This window comes from Chiloscyllium plagiosum, unplaced genomic scaffold (assembly GCF_037043375.1).
Source record: "Chiloscyllium plagiosum isolate Xiang-an unplaced genomic scaffold, Cpla_swu_hap1 HiC_scaffold_1, whole genome shotgun sequence".
In the NCBI taxonomy this organism is placed as follows: domain Eukaryota; kingdom Metazoa; phylum Chordata; class Chondrichthyes; order Orectolobiformes; family Hemiscylliidae; genus Chiloscyllium; species Chiloscyllium plagiosum.
Window position 1 is genome coordinate 65,736,708 of NW_028270139.1, and position 24,570 is coordinate 65,761,277.

At 40.5% G+C, this 24,570-nt stretch overlaps 1 protein-coding gene across 8 annotated transcripts in view; it reads right to left on the reverse strand.

The window, feature by feature from the left end:
- pds5a (PDS5 cohesin associated factor A) overlaps positions 1–24,570 on the reverse strand; it is a 222,221-nt gene that overhangs the window by 151,280 nt on the left and 46,371 nt on the right. For all 8 annotated transcript variants that reach the window (XM_043692752.2, XM_043692731.2, XM_043692757.2 and 5 more), the window contains exons 3-4: positions 23,781–23,984; positions 8,309–8,395 (exon numbers count right to left, since the gene is read on the reverse strand). In XM_043692752.2, coding sequence (XP_043548687.1) covers positions 8,309–8,395; positions 23,781–23,984 — 291 coding nt within the window. The remainder of the gene's footprint in view (positions 1–8,308; positions 8,396–23,780; positions 23,985–24,570) is intronic.

The window sequence follows — 24,570 nt, forward strand, 5'->3', positions numbered from 1 at the left end:
TAGATAGACTTGGATTGTTTTCTCTAGAGCAGAGAAGACTGAGGGGGGACATGATTGAGATATTTAAGATTATGAGGGGTATGGACAAGGTGAATACAGAGCAGCTGTTTCCCTTGGTTGAAGAGTCAATCACAAGAGGGCACAGTTTTAGGGTGAGGGGCAGGAGATTCAGAGAGGATTTGGGAAAATACCTTTTCCTCCTCTGTCAATAGGGGAAATTATAGAATGCAATGCCTGGGAAGGTAGTAGAGGCCAGAAAGCTTACAAACTTTAAAAACTATTTGGATGGGCACTTCAAACATTCAAGGATATGGAACAAGTGCAGGAAATTGCGATTAGTGTCTTCAGTGATAGTTCTCGTCAGTGCAGCTTCAATGGGCTAAAAGGCCTTTTCTGCACTGTATTTATTAATAAACATAGATATGGGTAAAAGAAAGGTTGCATTTATTTCGCTCTCTTCAAGTCTCAAAGCAACTTTTTCATTGGCTATGAATATTACTTTTATTACACCAACCCAATTGCCTTTGAAGTGTTGGTAAGTTGCTTTCTTGAACCACTGCAATCCATCTTGTTTAAGCAAACCAGAAATGCTGTTCAGATGGGCATTCCAGATTTTTGACCGAAGAACATAATAGGAACAGCAACAGCTCTGAATTAAGATTGAGGAGATGCTTAGAAGGAAGCTTGCAACTGAAAATGTTTCTGCTGCCTTTGCCCTTCAAAGTGATAGGGGCTGTGAATTTGGAAGACCTTTTGCTGCCAAAAAAAGTACTTTTGAAGTGCTGCCACCACCGCAATGTTGGACATCTGGCAGCTAATCGGTAAAGGGCAAAGCAATCTGACAATGACCAAACAGTGTTTTTATGACATTGAGTTATACATGTTGGCCAGAACACCCAAGGTAACTTTCTTGTTCTCCTTAAAAATACGGTCATAGGATCTTTTATATTCTCCAAGCAGGCAGGTATGGCTAAACATTCATCCCAAAGATGGCACTTTCTCCACTGCAGCATTCTCTCAGTACTGAACTGAGCCATTATATTTATCCTCAAACCTTGAAATGCGACTTGAATCACGATCTTGTGACTCAGAGGTAAGAATGTAATCAACTGAGCCACAGCTGTCAATAAATAAGAAAACTGCAGACCTGTTAGAATGAGCAAGCCATTTTCAGAGCAGAAACATGAAAAAAAAATACATAGGAACTTAAAGTCCAAGAAGCAAATCAACAGATTTAAGGATGATAATGGTGAAAACTTCAGTGCTCAAGACAGCCAATCTACCTTTATGACTTCCACTCAAGGTAGAAGGAAAGGAAATTGCAAATGTATTAGTGAAAATTTCCCAAAGTTCTCTTGGTTCAGAAAACACACATTTGATTTGGGAAATCTTTTATCATTTAAGTAAAAGGGAGAGAAACCAGAAACAAAGTGCCTTCAAAGGTTACCTCCAGGCTCAATTCAGCCAGCTGAAAAATTGAGTTGGTGAATTGTCATTGTATACTTTTTATAGCAATGATATCTTTCCTTAGCTAAGGAGATCAAAACTGTACACTGAGAATCAGGTGCAGTCACATCAAAGCTCTATACAATTGCAGCAAGACTTCTTTACTTGTAATAAACACCAACTATATTAGTTAAGACAATATAAAAAGTTGAACAACAACACTAGCAAAATTATAAACTGAGAGAAAATAACCGTCTTAACATTGGAATCACCATCATTACAACCACAAAACTTATTCTCGGGTAATTCAAAGATACAATGGCAAATAAGGATATAAACAATCCATAATACATCGATATATGCTTCAGGATCAAGATCGCCAGTGGAAAGATGGTATAATCATAGCAGTACCAAGCCTGAGCAACTGAAGAATTTTAAACATCAACAATAACTCGAGTGAAATGAAAGCAGCAGCTTAATCACTCATTGCATACTAAAACTATAGAATGTAGATTCTCCTGCAATCGATTCTCCTGCAATGTCCCAGAAGTCCCTCTTTTTTTTGTGCTCAAGATACTAAATCAATGCCCTCCATCTATGTATTCCTAACCGATAAAGACAATTAACACAGCATTAACATGGCTAATCAATAAAGCTTGAAAGTGGGAGAAACTAGAAAATCATAACAAAACAAAAACACTTATTGCAAAACTAATTGTGCATCTTTGACAAGACAGAGATAGGAGAAGTTACATGGGAAATAAAGAAACAGGAGAGACAATAAATAAAAAAATTGTACAGGTTTTTATTGCAGAAGACAAAAAACATAACCAAAAGAATGGAAATCAAGAATCGAAAGAGGGTAACAAATTTAAAGTATCATTAGTAAAGAAAAAGCAGTGGAGAAATTAATCCAATGAAAAGTTGACAAATCCAACGGTCTGAGAGAAATTTCAGTGCATTGTAACTCGAATGGAATTTACTAAACATGAGAGTCGGCTGCAGTCAGAATGGATATGTTGGCTTTAGTGCTTCAAAATTTCATTGGTTCTAAATCAGTTCCAGTTTAAAAGGTAGCAAACATATTCAAGAAAAGGGGCAGATGAAGATCAATCATCAAATGGTATTAATATCTATCGTCGATGATATCTCCTTCATCAGTCCAGATAAAATTTAGCAGTTGTGAGCCATGAGCTAATGATGTAAGTTTTGACACAGAGACAGAGGGTGAGAGAGGAACAGACATACAGAAGGAAAAGCTACCAAGCTCAGTCACACCGGAGAGGCCAAGTTCTCTCAGCAGCCAAGAGGAGCAGTTTCACCATGACTGCTCCCAGGATCCACAAAATTATGGTCAGCGAAAGTGGTTGGCTGAACTCTCAAAAAGATTCAACAGCTACAAAAAACAAACCACTGCCCCCAGCAGACAACCTGTAGCTTGATGAGCAAAGGTTCCCTTGTGCAAACTTATAGCAGTGCTGCCTTGGGTTCCCTCTGAGGGTTATGGAGGGGAAGCTTCTGCAATAATTGCAACAATGATCAGGGAGCAGGAGGTACTGCAAATCAAAAATTCATTCTTCAAGTATTGTGAAATTTATTTTGTTTCATTGGTACTTCTTTTGCCAATGTAGGAATATAGCCGTAAAGGTTTAGAGCAGAGAAAGAGCCCCATTTCAGCAATCATGTCTGCAGCAGTCACCAGGTATATATCTGCTCTAATCCCATTTTCCAGCACTTGGCCCATGGCCGTATATATAATAGTGTCTCCACTGTTCAGCTGAATACTTCTTAAATATTGAGGGTTCCAACCTCCACCACTCCTTCAGGTAATTAGCTCCAAATCCCCCAAACTCAGGAAAAGTCCATGCCCCTTACCTTAAATCTACACCCTTTGTTAGTGACCCCTCTACAAAGGGGAAACATTTCTTCCCATCTGCATTGCTCAGAATTTTGAGTACACCATTTAGGGTTCTCTACTCAATTTGTCTGCTCTAATGAAAACAACCCCAGTCCTCCATCTTAGTTGAAACACTCCAGTGCAGGCAACATCCTCCTGATTTTTGTCTGGAGCCTCCAGACAAAAATCTTTCCCATAGTGCGGTGACCAGAACTGCACAGAATACTCCAACTGTGGCCTGACTAGCATCTTACACTGTTCCATCATCAATTCCTTGCTTTTGTATTAAATTCCTCAACTAATAAGTATTCCATGTGCCTTCTTAATCATTTTAGCTACTCGTCCTTCAATTTTCAAGAATCTATAAATATACGCATCATGGTCCCTCTCATCCTCTACCTCTTAGGGTCATTTATTCCCTTGACTTGTTAGCCCTCCCAAAGTACGTCACCTCTCACTTTTAAGGATTAATTTTCATTCGTTACTGTTTTCCCCACCTGATCAGCTCATGTATTTGTAGTCAAAGGCTTTCTTTGTTGCTATTTACCACACCACCATCATTCATGTCTTCTGCACAATTTCAACCTCCTACATCCACATTTCAATATAGTTGTTTCCAATCCACTTTGGTTAGATCCTGTCTTATCATATCAAAGTCAGCCTTTATCCAATTTAGAACATTTAATTCCAGTCCATCTAGTCCTTTTACATAACAAACTGAAATCTTACTGAGGCTGTGGTCACGATCACTAAAATGTACCCATTGTAATTTCTACCATTTGCCTGCCTTTGCTCCCTAAAATTAGATATTGACAACTGCCTGGCTCTCTTTTTCAAGCCCATTTCTTCTCTGACTGCACATCTAAAGATTTATTACCCACATAACTTTCAGCTTTGCAGATGTATTACTGTGCCCCTGGCCGAAACTCAACCTTCAAAAACAGATGCTCAAGCTGCTCAAACAGGGAGCACTTCTTGCAGATGTGAAGACAGTTCAGATTTCCCACGTACTGCAGGCCTTACAACACATGGGACTGAGCTCCCTGGCATAGAGATCAATTACACTTACCCTAAGAATAAGACAAGTTGAAAAAGTATTTATTTTTATTCTTTTGAAAAAGATAAAACTCTTCATTTTTATTAATGCAGCTTGAAAAAGTGAGAAAAAAAACTTATTCATTACATACCAATCAACTTTCTGCTTTGTGCTGATGTCACAGCTTTTTCATATGCTAGGAGGGCTCATGCATGGGGTTCATTGCTACGATGACTGGCAAGATTTGAGCCTCAATGCTTTTACTGAGCGATCCACTGCTGCCTCATATCAAAGGTCTGCTTCACTCCCTTTGTGGTTTGGATAGGCTCTATTTTGACTTCAACCCTCAAGCTTTCATTGAGAAGTACCACTGACAATGTTCACAGCTGGACTCATTCTGCTTTGTTCCCACTCCAATTGGCCCAAATTACATTTGAAGTGCCACATTTTAACTGACAGGATACAGGTATAATGGAAGGTGAGATTTTCAGAGGAGTAGCAATTGTTATGATTTTTTTTGGGGTGCACATGGTGTGATGGAGGGTGGGGGCATAGAGAGGAATATGGTGGAGCGAGAGATTACTCCTTGAGGGATCAGTTTAATAATTACTCTAGAGTTAGATTAAAGGACCCAGCCTTTCCTGAGTAACTCAGCCAACTGCAACAGAATCCTTCATTTTAATTCCAGGAGTAAGGCAATTGCACAGCAAAATTTCAGTTTACTAGACAATTTGCTCAGACGGCAACATGAGGGATTCCACAGGATCCCACGATGCAAAAACTATCTATTGGTAAATCAGACTATATTTTAAATAAAAACAGAAATTACTCATCAAACTCAGTTCTGGCAGCAACACAAGTCATGTCAGATTCAAAAGGTTAGCAGTTTCTCCCTCCACAGTTGCTGCCACACCTGAGTGTCCCCAGCATTTTGTACTTTTCATTTCAGATTTTCAGCAACCATGGTATTTTCTTTTTATTATAACTTTTAATGTTTCATTTTTTCTGTTAATTATCATTCATCATTGGTGATCACTTGCTGTTGAAACTATTGTGCTTGATTAGCACCAGAATCTTCTGATTGGCCACTCAGTATTCATCCTCAGTTAACCACTTCCAAGTTCTACTTTACACATTTTAAATTCGTAACCAAATTCTGTTAACTGTTAGCTGTGATTTGGCAGTCTCTCACTGTCCTAGATTTTATTGTTTTGGTCTTCTTACTTAAAGGAGATTTCTACTTTCACTGGAGGCAGTTGAGAAGGTTAGTAGATTGATTGCTGGGATGAATTGATTGACTCATGAGGAAAGTTAAGCAGAATGGGGCTGTAAACATTGAAGTTTAGAAGAAGCAAGCAACCTTATACAGAATATGAAGTGTGTAGGATTTTTAGGGGGCTTACAAGGTAAATGCTGAGGGGATGTGTCCCATTTTGGGGTAATCTATAACTGGGGGCACAGATTTAAAATAAGGGGCCTCCCATTTAAACAGTGCCAAGAGGAATTTCTACTAAAAGGTCTGTTAATCTTTGGAATCCCCTTCTACAGAAATGAATTAATGCTGGGTCGCTGAATATCTTCAATCATGAGTTTCATAGATTTTAGATTTATGAGCAGTCCAAGATTATTTTGTGTTGGGGGGGGGGGGGGGGGGTGCCTGTGTTGGTGCACATGGTAAGCAGAGTTGAGTCCCAATCAGATCAGTCATGCTCCAATATCTCAAAATTTCTTTTCCATGTGTTTAAATTCCTTCGGTCTCATTTCTCTGCCACACTGCCACTTTTTCAAACTTTAAAGCACCTTTTTACATGCAGACACATCCTTCCAGCACCATAGCCACGTTGTTAGATGTCAATGTATCACTCCTGTATTCTCTTCTCCACCAGTATCTCTCCATCCACTCTCCTTCAAATCCATTCTTTAAATATAGTTTTTCCACCTGGATTTATCAGATCTCCTAAGATCCATTTTCTCCTCTCAACTGTGTTCAGCACATGGAAAAACTATGTGTGATGATACATAGTTTTAAGAGGTGTATTATATCCTACATTTCTTTGAAGAGAGGTTTTAAAGCAGAGGTGAATCCACTGAAGTCGACAGCTGGAGAGGCCTCAAGTTTTTGTTGAAGTTGCAACAGTAAAAGCAGCCTAAATGGGTCGAGTCAAGCTCCCAGAGAGCTAGGATTTTTAATTTTTAGATTTTCAGTAGTTGCTGTTGGGTTTGGAAGCTGCAATACATCTCACCCTGCTACCCCCTCACTCAGTTTTATCTCAATGTTTTTTCTCCGGGACCAGAGAAATGCCTGTCAGACAATTCATTTTACTAAATTTGCCTTTCACAGGATGTTACAAAATTGGAAAGGTTACTGTTTAGTGGTTAAATAATCTATTTTTCTAAGTTTTCCAAGAAGTTATGTTATTCCAAATTTCTTCATTGCATTTTTAGTGTATGAATAAAATGCGTTTTGCTTAATGTCAAGTAGTTTGACCAACTGAATTGCATCTGGAACACAATACTTTACACTTACCTTTAAAGTAAGAAATAGTTCAAGTCTAAACTATCTCCTGAACATATTTTGAGGCATTTGGTTTGGTCCATGACAATGTGAAACATGATGAGAGCTAAAACAATAAAACACTATTTATATTTTTTTAATTCATTTATGGAACGTAGAAACCACTGGCCAGGTCAGTATTTATTGCCCATCCCTAATTGCATAGAAGGCAGTTGAGCGTCAACCACATTGCTGTGGGCCCGCATTGAGACCAAACTGGGAAAGGGCAGCTGATTTCCTTCCCAAAGGACATTTGTGAACCAGATGGATTTTGCCAACAACCAGCAAGAATTTCACAGTCATCATTACACACTTAATCCCAGATTTTTATTGAAATCAAATTCCACCACCTGCCATGGGTCTCCAATACATTACCTGGGCCTCTGTATTAATGGTCTGGTGATAATATCACTAGGCCATCACCTCCCCTCATTACACTGCAGTGAAAGTTTAACCTATGGCAACCGGCATGAGGCAGAATACGCAACTATCAAGAAAAACGCAACAGGTTAACAATTGACCTAAGCAGATATGTCTGTTTTGACAATCATTATTGATTACCATAAAAAGCAGCTCTCCCACTTTCTCAGATGGTCAGAAAGATATTTTCAAATTAAATTGCAAGCCTTTTTTTTCTGAATCTGCGCTTGTTTGAGTAGAATACACCACCTTACAAATACATCCGTTAAAAAAAGTGCATGAGAAGTTTTTATATACAGTATAAAACAGCATTACTTGATACTGTATTAAAATGAGACATTCCAAGAAATAAATGATCTGAAACATTAACTCTGCTTCTCTCTCAACTGCTATCTGTTTTCAGAAGTTAATATTTACAGTAGTCAAAAAAAGGACACATTTTAACCCAAAATATTGATCGCTTAAGAATACCATCTTTAAATCGGACTGCATTCTGAATGCCCCAAATAATTTTTCTCGTGAACACCAGCTAGATTATTCTAAACCTTTGCTACCTCTCCTCCTCTGAATATCAGCTTTGCATATATCTTAAACGAGTCTATATTTGTTTCCTATAATTATATTTTGCAGATTTATTTGAAAGTGATAGCAATATTTTCTTTAACAAGTTTCTTTCTCAAACACTTGCTTTCAAGACTGGAGACATACTCCAGTACTATGAAGGGATTCCAGAAGACAGTCATGTTAACACCACTATGACTGAATACAAGGAGCTTTGCAACATTTTCAGTAATTTCTGTCATTCAGCTAGCTTCTATCAAGTGACAGCTAAACCTTTAAATAAAATGTTGAGCCTACATTCAGAATAAAATTCTTAGTGTAAACAGTGTGTTTTTTTTAAATGTCACATATAGGCTTAATTTCTGTAATCTTAAAACAGGTTTAAATAGCTTACCTCTAACAAATAAAAATATCTATTGAACTGTGGACTTTTGGTATCTTCCAATCCTTTCAGTTGCCGTGTAATGAACATGAAAATATCCTGCCCAGATAAAAGAACAAGCAAAATTTAACAAATATTTTCAAAACAGTTAAAAATACTTCTGAACGATTCATGATCAAACAAAATGTTATACCCTAATTTGCAGACTTTATCAAAGTTGCATTTGTGGTAAAATATCAGCATAACCTTAACCCCCAGTCATTTGACTCTATCTTTTATCTGTAAACCAATCCTGCTAATACATTACACCAATACCAGGAGTTCTTATCGTTGGCAATAGCTTTATATAATAACTTCTGAAAATTTAAATATCCTACATCCACGAGTTTCCCAGTATCAACCCTGCTTGTTATATCCTCAAAGATCTATAGCAAGTTTATCAAACATGATTTTGCCCTCTTGTGGTGCTGTGATTGTGTCCCTACCCCTGGACTGGGAGGCTTGGGCTCAAGTCCTACCTGCTCTAACAAGTGTGAAAAAACATCTCTGACCAGGTTGATGAGAAAAAAGCTTCCCTTCCACCAAATCATGTTGACTGTTTGATTGTGTTAAGGTTTTCTAAATGTCCTATCTTGCCTTCCTTACTCACGGTCTCAAGCATTTTCCCAACAACAAATATTAGACTAACTGGCTTAGATTCCTGCTTTCTGTTTACCAATGCTCTTGAACAGCAGTGTCAAATTAGTTGTTTTCCAAACTACTGGAAACCTTCTTGAATCCAGTGAGTTCTGGAACATTTCAACCAATACCTCAACTACCTCTACAGCTACTTCGTTGCAAACCCTTGGATGCAAGCCAACAGATCTCAGTGACTTGACTGTCTTTAATCCCATGAATTTGTCATATACTTTTCCCCTTGTGATACAGACTGTTATTTGACTATTTGATTTATTGTTGTCACATATACCTAAGTACAGTGAAAAGTTTTGCTTTGTGTGCAGTATAGGCAGATCATAAGGATATACAAAACTAAGGGTGTTTCAATAGAGGCATACAAGGTTACGGTTACACAGGAGGTGCACAAAAGCAAGATCAACATTAGATTTCAGAGGTTACAAAGCATTTCCTCCCACTGGAATCTTATTTGCTTTCTCAGGGATGTTTCTGATAAACTCCACTATGAAGATCCATGCAAAATACTGGACTAAATTATTAGCCATTTTCCCTTCATTATTGATTTCCCAGTTATATCTTCCATGAGTCCTATACTTAGTTTAGCTATTTTCTCCTCACATTTCATATACAAAATCATCTTCCATGCATCCTTGCACATCTGATTTGTCCACTCAACATGCAGATTAAAATCACCCATGACAATTTCAGAATCTTGCTGTTTGTTTTAATATTTCCTATCAATTTACTTTCATTATCAATTTCCTTCACCTATTTGCTTTTTAGTCACCTGCTACTGGTTCCTTAAAATAAAACCCAATCCTCTGGTGATTACCTTCTTCAATCATCTCTGTTAACCACCAATGCTTCATCCTTCTCACTGAGACATTTATTTTGACCAGGATGAACTTTTGCTGAGCATTGTAAAATACCTGCTTAAATGTCTGCCGCTGATCATCCACTGACTTTTCCCCTTAAGTCTATTTTCCCAGCCCACTTTAGAAAATTCATCCTTCATACCACTGTAATCACCCTCATTTAAGTTGAGACATTGACTCTTTGACAGCAACTCAAAGCATAGAGTCATAGAGATGTACAGTATGGAAACAGACCCTTCGGTCCAACTCATCCATGCCGATCAAATATCCTAACCTAATCTCGTCCCATTCAGATGCCTTTTAAATATTGTAATTGTACCAGCCTCCACCACTTCCTCTGGCAGTTCATTCCATACACGCACCACTCTCTGCGTGAAAAAGTTGCCCCTTAGGTCTCTTTTATATCTTTCCCCTCTCACCCTAAACCTATGCCCTCTAGTGCTAGACTCCCCCACCCCAAGAGAAAGACCTTGTCTATTTACCCTATTCATACCCCTCATGATTTTATAAATCTCTATAAAGGTCATTCCTCAGTCTCCAACGCTCCAGGGAAAATAGTCCCAGCCTATTCAATCTCTGCCTACAGCTCAAATCTTCCAACCCTGGAAACATCCTTGTAAATCCTTTCTGAACCCTTTCAAATTTCACACCACACTTCCTATAGGAAGGAGACCAGAAATGTACACAATGTTCCAAAAGTGACCTAACCAATGTCCTCTACAGCCGCAACATAGCCTTCCAACTCCTATACTCAATGCTCTGCGCAATAAAGGAAAGCATACTAAACACTTTCCTCTCTCCCCTATCTACCTGCAACTCCACCTTCAAGGAACTATGAACCTGCACTCCAAGGTCTCTTTGTTCAGCAACACTGCCCAGAACCTTACATGAAGTCCTTCCTTGATTTACCTTTCCAAAAGGCAGCACCTCACATTTATCGAAATTAAACTCCATCTGCCACTCTCAGCTCATTGGCCCATCTGATCAAGATCCCATTGTATTCTGAGGTAACCTTCTTCGCTGTCCACTACACCTCCAATTTTGGTGTCATTTGCAAACTTACTAACAATATCTCTGATGTTAACCCCTTAAAACTGAACACAAAATTTTACTATATAATCAACTACACATGAAGTAATGAGGTGTGATGAGGTCGAATTAATGAGAGATCCTGTAAACAATACAGTCACAATATAGTGTAGTGAACCCTCAAATCTATCATTCTCCCACTAATTATTTTAAAGCCCGATCGACAACCTATTTCTATGATTCATTAGGGAAGTGGAGCCCGTGACAAACATAACAGCTCTCTCTTTACCAAGTATTGGTGCCAATGGCCCCAGTAATGGAAACTCATTTCCCACTCACCAATATCTTATTTATCCAAAACCAGTTTGCACAGGACTTAGATAGTACTCTGGAAATTGCCACCTATATGGGCCTGCTTCTTAATTTAGCCCCAAGCTATTCCTGATACCCCAGAACACCTAACACTCCCACAGCCAAGTAATTGCACATGGCCATCATGGACCTAACAAACTTTCAGCAGCACCTATGTACCGGAGCTGCAATACATCACCTGCCCAGCCATCTCTATTCTTAACTCATCCATTCGGAGTTAATTATTTTAAAGGTTAATTTCTTAAATGTATTCTTTAGCTGCAATAACAGCTCATGATTTAAACCCATTAGTCAAGACACATGGAAGAAATACCCACCAATTATCTACGTGTTTCTTGTAATGTGACACTTCAGCTCTAACAGGAAGAAACAAGCTCAAGAGGCTCTCTAGAACCAGTGAGTAACTCCATCAGTAGCTGCACTTATGGTCTAAAAGTGGTCTTATGTAAGACATTGGAGCAGATTGAGCTATCAGGCCCATCGAGTCTGTTCCACCATAGCTGATTTGTTTCTCAACCCCATTCTCCTGTCTTCTCTCTGTAACCTTTGATCCCTTTACTAATCAAGAACCCATCTCTGTCATAAATGCACTCAATGACTTAGCCTTCTGTAGCAATGAGTTCCACAGATGCACCATCCTCTGAGTCAAGCACTTTCTCCTCATCTCAGTTCTGAAGTCGCCCCTTCATTCTGAGACTATGCCCTTGGGTCCTTGTCTCTATAATCAGTGGAAAGATCTTTGCCATGTCCATTCAAACCAGACTTCTGTGCTCTGTATTCTTCTTTGTTAAGCTGCTAACCTGCTTCCTCAACTGTTTGCAAACCTGATGATTCATCTGTCCTTGTCTGGAGTAGCCAAAGTAAGTCTCTAAAACTACACGGTGTCTCAAAATACTTCAGAAATTATCCAACAGGTCTCACGATGAATGATGAGCAAGATGTATGCTAGCTTTGCCAGAAATGGGCCCAACTTATTCATAAAATATCAATTAAACATTCACTCTTGACATCAGCAACAACTGTAGCAGTGTGAACAAGTTGTACAAGAGCAATTCACCAAGCCTTTCTTTCACAGCACTCCGAAAATTGTAACCTCCACTACCTGGAAGCACAAGCACTGCAGGAACAGAACCACTAACTGAAAACTTCACTCTAAAGTCTCACACAATTCTAAATTTGTAATATTTCGCCATTCCTTGACTATTAAGCACTTAATAGCACTGTGGTTGCACCAAAAGTGTATCTCATTGAAACAGAGGTTCAAAATAGATCCTTGCCACTACCTTTTCAAGGACAATTAGAGTTGTGCAATAAATGCGGGCCTTGCTGACAACACCCATGTCCTAAGACCAATACAAACTCTGTTGCTCATCAACTGACACAAATCAATTACACCTCATCCTTGAAGCTATCCTTACGTTTGTGAATACATTGGTGTCATGGTTATATTATGAGACAATTACTCGAGATAATTTGAACTCTTAATCCCAAATTGCAGTTCGAGAACATGATTAAAATTTCTAAACAATTATCCAAGCAAAATAGTCGTGATTCAGTAAGACTGTCAGGACATCTTAACTAATGACCTTCTGAGAAGAAAATATGCTTTTCTTACCAAGTCTGGCCTATAGGTGGCTCCAGTCTCATACCAATATGGTTGATTTTTAACTGTCCCACTTCCACCAAAGTACATGAAACCACAATAAAGAAGGCAACACACATTGCAGTCGGGCAACTCAGGATAGACAATCAGTATCAACAGCAATGCACACAAACATGAACAAAACCTAGTCATGGTAAAGATCACATTTTGTGCATACTTTATCTAAATGTTGAAGGACTGGGGAATGTTCAGATAATACCATAAATTTTATACCAATTTGAATGAGATTAAATATAATACATTTAACAACATGAAGATATTTTTTCCAGAAGAGGAGGCTAATAGTAGACCTGAGAGAGATAGAGTCACAGAGATGTACAACATGGAAACAGACCCTTCGGTCCAACCCGCCCAGATATCCCAACACAATCTAGTCCCACCTGCCAGCACCTCTCACCCATATCCCTCCAAACACTTCCTATTCATATACTCATCCAAATGCCTTTTAAATGTTGCAATTGTGTCAGCCTCCACCACTTCCTCTGGCAGCTCATTCCATACACGTACCACCCTCTGAGTGAAAAAGTTGCCCCTTAGTTCCCTTTTATATCTTTACCCTCTCACCCTAAACCTATGCGCTCTAGTTCTGGACTCCCTGACCCCAGGGAAAAGACTTTGTCTATTTATTCTATCCACGCGCCACATAATTTTATAAACCTATATAAGGTCACCCCACAGCCTCCGACACTCCAGGAAAAACAGCCCTAGCCTGTTCAGCCTCTATAGAGCTCAAATCCTCCAACCCTGGCAACAATCCTCGTAAATGTTTTCTCAACTCTTTCAAGTTTCACAACATCCTTCCAATAGGAAGGAGACCAGAATTGCACACAATATTCCAACAGTGTCCTATATAGCCGCAACATGACCTCCCAACTCCTGTACTCAACACTCTGACCAATAAAGGAAAGCATACCAAACGCCTTCTTCACTATCCTATCTACCTGCGACTCCACTTTCAAGGAGTTATGAACCTGCACTCCAATGTCTCTGTTCAGCAACACTCCCTAGGACCTTACCATTAAGTGTATAAGTCCTGATAGGATTTGCTTTCCCAAAATGAAGCATTTATCTGAATTAAACTCCATTTGCCACTTTCAGCCCATTGACACATCTGATCAAGGACCTGTTGTAATCTGAGGTAACCTTCTTTGCTGTCCATTACACCTCCAATTTTGGTGTCATCTGCAAACTTACTAACTATACCTCTTATGCTCACATCCAAATCGTTTATACAAATGACAAAAAGTAGAGGGCCCAGCACCGATCCTTGTGACACTCCACTGGTCACAGGCCTCCTGTCTGAAAAACAACCCTCTACCATCACCCTCTGTCTTCTACCTTTGAGCCAGTTCTGTCTCCAAATGGCTAGTTCTCCCTGAATTCCATGAGATATAATCTTGCTAACTAGTCTCCGATGGGGGATCTTGTTAAACGCCTTACGGAAGTCCATATAGATCACACCTATCACTCTGCCCTCATCAATCCTCTTTGTTACTTCCTCAAAAATCTCAGTCAAGGTTGTGAGAGATGATTTCGCACGCATAAAGCCATGTTGACTATCCCTAATCAGTCCTTGTCTTTCCAAATACATGTACATCCTGTCCCTCAGGATTCCCTCCAACAACTTGACCACCCCCAACGTCAGGCTCACTGGTCTATAGCTCCCTGGCTTGTCCTTACCACCTTTCTTAAACAATGGCACCACGTTAGCCAACCTCCAGTCTTTCAGAATCTCACCTGTGACTATCGATGATACAAATATCTCAGCAAGAGGCCCAGCAATCATTTCCCCACCTTCCCACAGAGTTCAAGGTCACACCTGATCAGGTCCTGAAGACTTATCTACTTTTACGCATTTCAAGACATCCAGCATTTCCTCCTTTGTAATCTGGACATTTTGCAAGGTGTCACCATCTATTTCTTGCATATCTTTTTCCACGGTAAATACTGATGCAAGATACTCATTTAGTATCTCCCCCCATTTTCTGCGTCTCCACACAAAGGCTGCCTTGGTAATCTTTGAGGGGCCCTATTCTCTCCCGACCTCATTACCCTTTTGTCCTCAATGTATTTGTAAAAACCCTTTGGATTCTCCTTAATTCCCCTTTTTGCCCTCCTGATTTCCCTCTCAAGTATACTCCTACTTCCTGTCTATACCTGACATATGCTTCCTCCTTTTTCTTAACCAAACCCTCAATTTCTTTAGTCATCCAGCATTCCCTATACTTACCAGCCTTTCCTTTCACCCTGACAGGAATATACTTTCTCTGGATTCTCGTTGTCTCATTTCAGAAGGTTTCCCATTTTCCAGGCATCCCTTTACCTGCGAACATCTGCCCCCAATCAGCTTTCAAAAGTTCTTGCCTAATACCGTCAAAATTGGCCTTTCTTCAATTTAGAGCTGAAAATGTGTTGCTGGAACAGCGCAGCAGGTTAGGCAGCATCCAGGGAACAGGAGAATCGACGTTTCGGGCATAAGCCCTTCTTCAGGAAACTGAAGAAGGATTCCTGAAGAAGGGCTTATGCCCGAAACGTCGATTCTCCTGTTCCCTGGATGCTGCCTGACCTGCTGCGCTGTTCCAGCTACACATTTTCAGCTCTGATCTCCAGCATCTGCAGACCTCACTTTCTCCTTTCTTCAATTTAGAACTTCTACTTTTAGATCAGGTCTATCCTTTTCCATCACTATTTTAAATCTAATAGAATTATGATCGCTGGCCCCAAAGTGCTCCCCCAATGACACCTCAGTCACCTGGCCTTTCTTATTTCCCAAGAGTAGGTCAGGTTTTGCACCTTCTCTAGTAGGTACATCCACATACTGAATCAGAAAATTGTCTTGTACACACTTAAATTCCTCTCCATCTGAACCCTTAACACTGTGGCAGTCCCTGTCTAGGTTCGGAATGTTAAAATCCCCTACCATAACTACACTATTTTTCTTACAGATAGCTGAGATCTCCTTACAAGTTTGTTTCTCAATTTCCTGCTGACTATTAGGGGGTCTATAATACAATCCCAAAAAGGTGATCATCCCTTTCTTATTTCTCAGTTCCACACAAATAACTTCCCTGGGTGCATTTCCAGGAATATGTTCCCTCAGAACATGCCATCCCTCATCAAAAACTCCCCCTTCTCTTGCTCCTTTTCTATCCTTCCTGTAGCATTTGTATCCTGGAACATTAAGCTGCTAGTTCTGCCCATCCCTGAGCAGTGTTTCTGTAATTGCTATGATATCCCAGTCCCATGTTCCTAACCATGCTCTGAGTTCATCTGCCTTCCCTGTAAGGCCCCTTGCATTGAAATAAATGCAGTTTAATTTATTTGTCCTACCTTGTCCCTGCCTGCCCTGACTGTTTGACTCGCTTCTGTTCTTAACTATACCAGTCTCAGATTGATCTCTTTCCTCACTATCTCCCTGGGTCCCACCCTCACACCTTACTACTTTAAATCCTCCCAGCAGCTCTAGCAAAGCTCCCTGCCAGTATCTTAGTCCCCTTCCAAGTTAGGTGCAATCTGTCCTTCTTGTACAGGTCACTTCTACCCCAAAACAGCTTCCAATGATCCAAAAATGTGAATCCTTCTCCCATACACCAGCTCCTCAGCCATGCATTCATCTGCTGTATCCTCCTATCCCTGCCCTCACGAGCTCGTAGCACCAGGAGCAATCCAGATATTACTACTCTCAAGGACCTCCTTTTTAAATTCCTGCCTAACTCTCTAATCTCCCTTCAGAATCTCAACCTTTTCCCTTCCTATACTGTTGATTCCAACGTGGACAGTGACCTCTTGCTGGCCCCTCTCCCCCTTGAGAAAATTCAGCACACTCTGAGGCATACTTGATCCTGGCACCAGAGAAGCAACACATCATTCTGATTTTTCGCTGCTAGCCACAGAAACGTCTGCCTGTACCTCGGACTAGAGAGTCCCCTAACACAATTGATCTCTGAAGTTGTCACTTCAATATGATAGACATGCAGATAGAATGTGTTCACTGATCAATAAGTAAAGAGCATAGACGCATAATTCTAAGGTAACCAAAAGGATCAAATAAGAATCTTCAGAACTGTAACCTGTAAATAGTGGAGTGCCAGAGCAATCAGTGCTCAAGCCACAATTATTTACAAAATATATTAATGACCTGTGTGAGGCAAATGAACAAATTATGGCCAAGTTTGCAAATCAAACAAAAATAGATGGGAAGGTAAGTGGTCAGTATGATGGAACCTGCAGAGAGATGCAGACAGCAAGTGGGGAAAAACTGGTCAGTTGGAATATAATGTGGGGCAATGAGAGGATACACACATTATCAGTAAGAACAGAGGAGTTGAGTATTAGTTAAATAGAGAAAGACTAAAGAAAGCTACAGAATCCTCATGCATAAATGACAAAATGGCTGTTGTGTACATTCAGCAGGCAATAGAGAAAGCAAATGTAATGGAATCAGCAAGTTTTGAGAAGATTTGTAGTTCAGGTTGAAGTTTTGGATATAGGTTTGCTCGCTGAGCTGGAAGGTTCATTTCCAGATGTTTCAGCACCCTATTAGGTAACATCTTCAGTGGGCCTCCAGGTGAAGCACTGTTGATAATTCCTGCTTTCTATCTTTATGTTTGGGTTGGTGGTGTCATTTCCTGTTCTTTTTCTCAGGGGGTGGTGGATGGGGTCTAATTCGATAGCGACACTAATTATTTTTACAAAATACTGTGCAAAGACTGTAACAAACACTACATTGGACAAACAGGCAGAAAACTAGCCACCAGGATCCGTGAACATCAACTAGCCACAAAACAACATGACCCTCTCTCACTAGTATCCTTACATACTGATGAGGAAGGACACCACTTCAACTGGGACAACACATCAATTCTAGGACAAGCCAAACAGAGACACGCATGAGAATTCCTAGAAGCATGGCATTCCAACATGAACTCTATCAACAAACACATTGACTTGGACACCATCTACCACCCCCCGAGAAAAAGTAAACAATATCACCATAGTAAATGACTCTGAACAACCCATCTTTCACTTTAAAACTCTACTCCTTGTTTTTTGACCTTGGACTAAGGGGACCAGCTACTTGCCTTTCTATCCGGTCTCCCCTCAATCTTCTCGACTCAGAAGAAAACAACCCATGATTATCCAGCTCTCTTTAAAGCAGAAATGCTCCATCCTGGGCAGAATCTTGGTCAATCTCCTCTGCACCTGATTCACTGCAAGCACATCCATCCTATAGTGTGGTGACCAGAACCGCGCACAGTATTTCAGTTGCGGCCAACCAAAATTTTGTACAGCGCTGTGCTCTTATAATCTGTGCCTTGATTGAAAAAGGCAAGTGTCCCATTTGCCTGCTTCACTATCCTACAAACCTGTCTCGGGATCTGTGGGCAAGCATCTCAAGATTCCTCTGTCCATCCAAGCTTCCTTAGGTTCTGCCATTCATAGGTAACTTGCTTCTCTTAATTCTAAGAAAGTGCAGCACCTCTCATTTATACGGAATAAATTCTACCGGCCTCTGACCTGCTTATCTAACTAATCCATTTCTATCTTCCTGTAACCAAAGACCCCTATCCTCAGTATCAAACACACTGGCAATTTTTGCGTCAACCACAAACTTGCGTATCACCAACCCCCATCAAGATTCTCAGCTACATCATTTATGAATAACAAAAACAATCAAGGGACCCAACAATGACTCCTGTGGAATACCCCTGTACACTGGCCTCCTGGCACACAAACAGCCTTTTACCATCACCCTCTGTCTCTGGCCACTAAGCCAATTTTGGATCCTATTTGCCAAATTACCCCTGCTCTCATGAGCTTGTATTTTATCAGTGTCCCATGTTGGAGTCTGTCAAAGGCCTAGCCAAAATCCACATAAACTGCATCAACAGCCCTACCCCACCTACATACTTGGTTACCTCCTTGAGAAATTGAAATTTGTTTGGGATGACCTCCTTCTGACAATCCCTGATCAAACCATGCTTCTTTAAATGGGGATTTATTTTCTCCTTCACTATTTACTCTAATAGTTTCTCTACCGCTGATGTGAGACTCTCTAGCCTGTAATTCCCTAGTTTCTCTCTACCACCATTCTGGAAAAGTTGAAACATAGTAGCTGCCCTCTGGCACCTCCCCTGTGGCCACAGATGATTTAAAAATTTGGGTCAGAGTGCTTATTATTTCCTCCTTCATCTCCCACAGCTGCCTGAGATGCAACTCATGCAGACCGGAGAATCTGCCCCATCTTAACTGAGCCAAAACCTGTAGTACCTCCTTGCTTCCGATAACAATTTCAAGAACTTCACAGTCCATCTTCTCAAATTCTGTACTTGCATCTGCCTTCTCTCAAGACAGATAATAAGTACTTGTTTAACCCTACCCATGTCCTCTAGCTTCATACACAGATTGGTTCCTTATCCCTAATAAGCTCCCACTCTATGGTTGTGATCTTCCTCACAATCAAGTTGTAGAATATCTTGGGATTCTCTGTAACCTTGCCCAGCAGTGCTGTGTGTGCATGCCCCTCTTTGTTCTACTTGCTTTCTTGAGAATCACTCCCCCTGTACTTTGTACTCTTTCAAACCTCCACTGAAACGCTCCCTGTGTCCCAGTTACACCTCTCTCTTTTTCTTCAATGCAGAATATTCCAAGACCTCCAGGGTTCTCTGAGCTTGTTGGACTTACATGTCAACGTCGAGGGACATGCTGGGCCTGTACACTCTCCCCAGCACCTTTCTGAATGCTTCTCACTGTTCTGCTGTAGATTTACTGTCATGTGGCTGTTCCTAGTCTATTTTGGCCAGATCCTGCCTTACTCTAATAAAATCTGCCTTAATTCATCCAAAACCCTTTTCTATTTATTCACTCATTAGACATCGATGTCACTGGCCAGTGTTTATTACATGCCCCAAGATGTCCTTGACAAAGTGCAGGTAGACAGAACCACAATGCTGCTGGGTAGGGAATTCCAGGACATTGACTCAGCAACAGTGTAGGGTGATATATTTGCAAATGGTGGTGTTCCCATGTATCTGCTGACCTTGTCCTTCTAGATGGAAATAGTTGTGGATTTGGAAGTTGCTGTCTAAGGGTCTTTTGTAGATTTCTGTAGGCATCTTGTTGTACACATTGCTGCTATTGAGCATCAGTAGAGGAGCGAGTAGATGTTTGTCTATGTGGTGCCAATTAAGCAGGTGGCTTTGTCCTGGATGGCATCAAGTTTCTCAAGTGTTGTTGGAGCTGCAGCCATGCAGTTAGGTGATAAATGTTCCATCACACTCCTGACTTGTGCCTCATACATGGTGGACAGGCTTTAGAGAATCAGGAAGTGAATTACCCACAGCAGTATTCCTAGTCTCTGAACTACTTCTGTAGCCACTAAATTTATATGGTGGGTCTAGTCAAGTTTCTGGTCAACGTGTCGTCTCGTTCTCCCCTCAGTCAAAGCAAAATGCTGAGAGACACCGTATGGTTTTACCTCCTTCATCTTTATTCCGGGCCCTGGAGGGAGAGAGAACGATTGTCCATGTGCACAGAGACATGAGTTCTTGGTCTTCTCTCTCGAACAGCAGTTTCTTGATGAATATAGTCATTTTACAGGGAGGAGCATCCAGATATGGCAACATACATATTGATTGGGTGAGCATTACAATCAACAAGTGTCGATAGTAAAGATTAAGCCATCTGCTATTACACAATGAATGTTCATAACCTTAACTGGCTTCACATAATGAATACTGTTTACCTTGTTAAACTGACCTTACATACTGAATGCTTCCAATATTGTTAAATGGCTCTACATAATGAATGCTTTTTAACCTTGTTAACCCATTACCCTTGCCTCCAGTACCCCATTGTTAATTGCAAGTTCTTACCTGACCTGTGTCATGCTCAGATGAACTTCTCATTTCACAAAACTCAGAACTTAACTCTTTCCCTACTTGCTCATACCCTATACACATTCTTAAACGATAACTCCAAGTATGTTAACTGGGGGGGGAAGAAGAATTCAGTGACAGTGAGACCACTATTGATAGGCAATGGTTAGATTGTCTCTTACTGGAGATGGTCATTGCCTGGCATATGTGGCACAAATGTTACTTGTCACTTGTTAGCTGAAGCCTGTATATTGCCCAGATCTTGTTGCATTTGGACACTTTCAGTGACTGAGGACTCGCGAATGGTGCTGGACATTGCACAATCATCAAACATCCCCACTTCGGAGCTTTTGATCGAGGGAAGGTTCGTGAAGCAGCTTTGCACCTTGCACATTAGCCTGAAGAACGTTGGCTCTTCTGCCACGGTGGTAGCATCCCTATCACGGAACTGGGAAGCCCAGGTTCCACTGTCACCTGCAGATGTGTCAAGGGCTGTTATTTTCACCTCACCTCTGGAGTTCAGCTCTCATACATTCTTGAACCAAAAATATAATTTGGCCAGGAGCTGAAAGTTCTTAGCGGAACCCAAACTAAGTGTAAGTGAGTAGGTTGTTGCTAAGCAGATGCTCGCTTGATGGGTAGATGTAAGTGTCACAGCTGTACTGGAACAGCTTGGCAAGTCTTCAGTACTATTGCTAGAATGTTGTCAGAGACACTGCAGTATTCAATAGTTTCTTGATATCATGTGCAGTGAACAGAATTGCATCAGTGATGCGGGGAGCACTGGAAAAGGCAGAGATGGATCCTCTGCTCAGCACTTCTGGCTGAAGACTGCTGCAAATGCTTCACTTTCATCTTTTGCACTGATGTGCCTGGATCTTCCATCATTGAGGATGAGGATATATGTGGAGCACCCATTATCCTCCGCCATTCATGACTGGATGTGGTAGGACTTAAGAGCTTAGATCTTAGCGTGTTTTGAGAAGATTTATAGTTCAGGTTGAGGTTCTGGATGTAGGTTTGCTCGCTGAGCTGGAAGGTTCATTTTCAGACATTTCGTCACCATGCTAGGTAACATCTTCAGTGAGCCTTCTGATGAAGCATTGGCACTATGGCTCACTTTTTGTGTGTTTAGGTTTCCTTGGGTTGGTGATGTCATTTCCTGTGGTGACGCAGTTTCCTCTGGTGATGTAATTTCCTGTTCTTTTTCTCAGGGGGTGGTAAATGTGATCCAAGTCAATGTGTTTATTGATAGAGTTCCGGTTGGAATGCCATGCTTCTAGGAATTCTCATGCGTGTCTCTATTTGGCTCGTCCTAGGATGGATGTGTTGTCCCAGTCGAAGTGGTGTCCTTCCCCACCTGTACGTAAGGATTCTAGTTAGACTGGGTCATGTCTTTTTGTGACTAGTTGTTGCTCACATATCCTGGTGGCTCGTCTTCTGCTGTTTGTCCAATGTAGTTTTTGTTACAGTCCTTGCAAGGTATTTTCCACAGGAAATGATGTCACCACAGAAATGACATCACCAACCCATGGGGCATGGATAGGATTAATAGGATTAATAGACAAAGTCTTTTCCCTGGGGTCGGGGAGTCCAGAACTAGAGGGCATAGGTTTAGGGTGAGAGGGCAAAGATAAAAAAGAGACCTAAGGGGCAACTTTTTCACACAGAGGGTGGTACGTGTATGGAATGAGCTGCCATAGGACATGGTGGAGGCTGGTACAATTGCAACATTTAAGAGGTATTTGGATGGGTATATGAATAGGAAGGTTTGGAGGGACATGGGCCGGGTGCTAGCAGGTGGGACTAGATTGGGTTGGGTTATCTGGTCGGCATGGACGGGTCCATGCTCTACATCTATGACTCTATGTGCCAGAGTCCTGTTTCTTTTTGTCACTATTCTCCTTTCTAACTGTGATTTTTGCCTTTCCCTTTCCATTTTGTCTGTCTCATTTAAATATCAAAAAGCCTGGAATATTTAGATTTTTAACCTTGGTTTTACTGTAACCAGTGCCAAAAACTTAAATCAAACCAATTCGTTTCCAACTGTGTTATTAATTTATTGCCTTTGCTGAGATGCTCCACACATTCAAATTTTGTGCTTTAGCTTTAATTTACTTGTTTTCCCCCCAACCTCATTACAATTACCAATGTCCTATTTAGTTATGCTATATTTTGTCCATTTTTTCCCACTCTGCTTGTTTCTAGCTCTGTTCTCTAACCTTGACATTTCTCTTACTGCTCGACACTATTTTTTTCTGAATCCTCTCACTCAACCCCTCATGAGTTTAAAGCCCTATCTGCTAGTTTGTGTTCCACTGATCAGAACACTGGTTCTCTCTTTGTACTGTTGCCACTGCTACATGAAATAAAACTCCTGGCAGTTATACCATTTTATCAACCACTTATTTAACCTTCTCACTTTTTTTTCTTTTTCTAACCTTCTCATCGATTTATCCCAATGCTAATTTGCACTTGGCTCAGCCAAAAATTAAAAGATTATTGCTGGTAAGATTCTGCATTTTACTTGCAATCCAGCTTTTCGAACACACTCAGATTAGCATCAATCTGGTTCTACCAATGCTGTTGAATCCGAGATGGACCATTACAACTTGATCCTCCACCTCCCCACTTCCACGTTCTCCTTGTAGCTATGAGGATTAAACAGTTGGCAGACAATGTAGCCTTCAAAATTCCTGATCTCACTGGAGACAACAGTGTCTTACCCCCTCACACCCCTTGAATGGCATTTTATACCACACTACCATGGTCGGCTTCCTCATTAAGCTTGCAAACTTTGCCTTCATCCCCTCAGGCAGTTAACATTTCAAAGTAGGAATGACGACCCAGATAAATGACTTTTGTGATAGAGAACACAGAAATCAAATTGTCAAAACAAACGTAACTGTCAAAGAAAGTAATACATTCTAAGAATGAACACTAAATACTGCCTTTAGTCCATGAATGTTTCAGTTTCAACAATCATTATTTACCTTAAGTTTGTCATGAGACGTATACGGAGCTTCTGGAGCATAGATTCTGAAGATATCAGCCAGACAGCAAGCCACAAGCAAACGAACATCTTTATTGGGATTCCTGAGAAAGAATTCCGAAGCCAAATGCAAAGCCAATGGAAGATATTGTTGCTTTTCATCTTCAGAGTCCTGGTCCATATCCATGAATGTTTTCACCACCATCTGTACAGTAACAAACATATTGTCAAGTGCAAATTCCCAAATTAAATTCAACCTATTTTCTGCAAGGGATAAAAATGAAAAGAAAAATAAAAAACCTTGAAATGCCAGATGCATACAACTTAATTTTCAGGATTTAATTTTAATGCTTTAGAATACAGAAATGCAGAAAAGAAGAAATGAATTTAATTGTAATCCATGAGACAATTTAAATCCAAATATTTCTTGGACTTTTAGAGCAGCTACTCTTTAAATAAACAATATTCCAGTACATGCCTTTCCTGTATCAACAACTTGTATTTGTATCACGTCTCTAATGTAAAATATCCCATAGCACTTCTGAGGCATTATAAAACATGACACAGAGCCAGATTAGGAGGTATCAAAGCAAATTACTAAAAGCCTAGTTCAACAGATTGGTTTTAAGCAGAAGCGTAAAGGAGGAAAGCAAACGTAGAGAGGTTGAGAGACTGAGGGAGGAAATTCCAGAACAACAGCCTAAACAGGTGAAGGCAGGACCACCAACTATGAACCAATAATTTTAAAATTCAAGATACTGCTTGGCCAGAACCCAATGTGATTCAAGAAG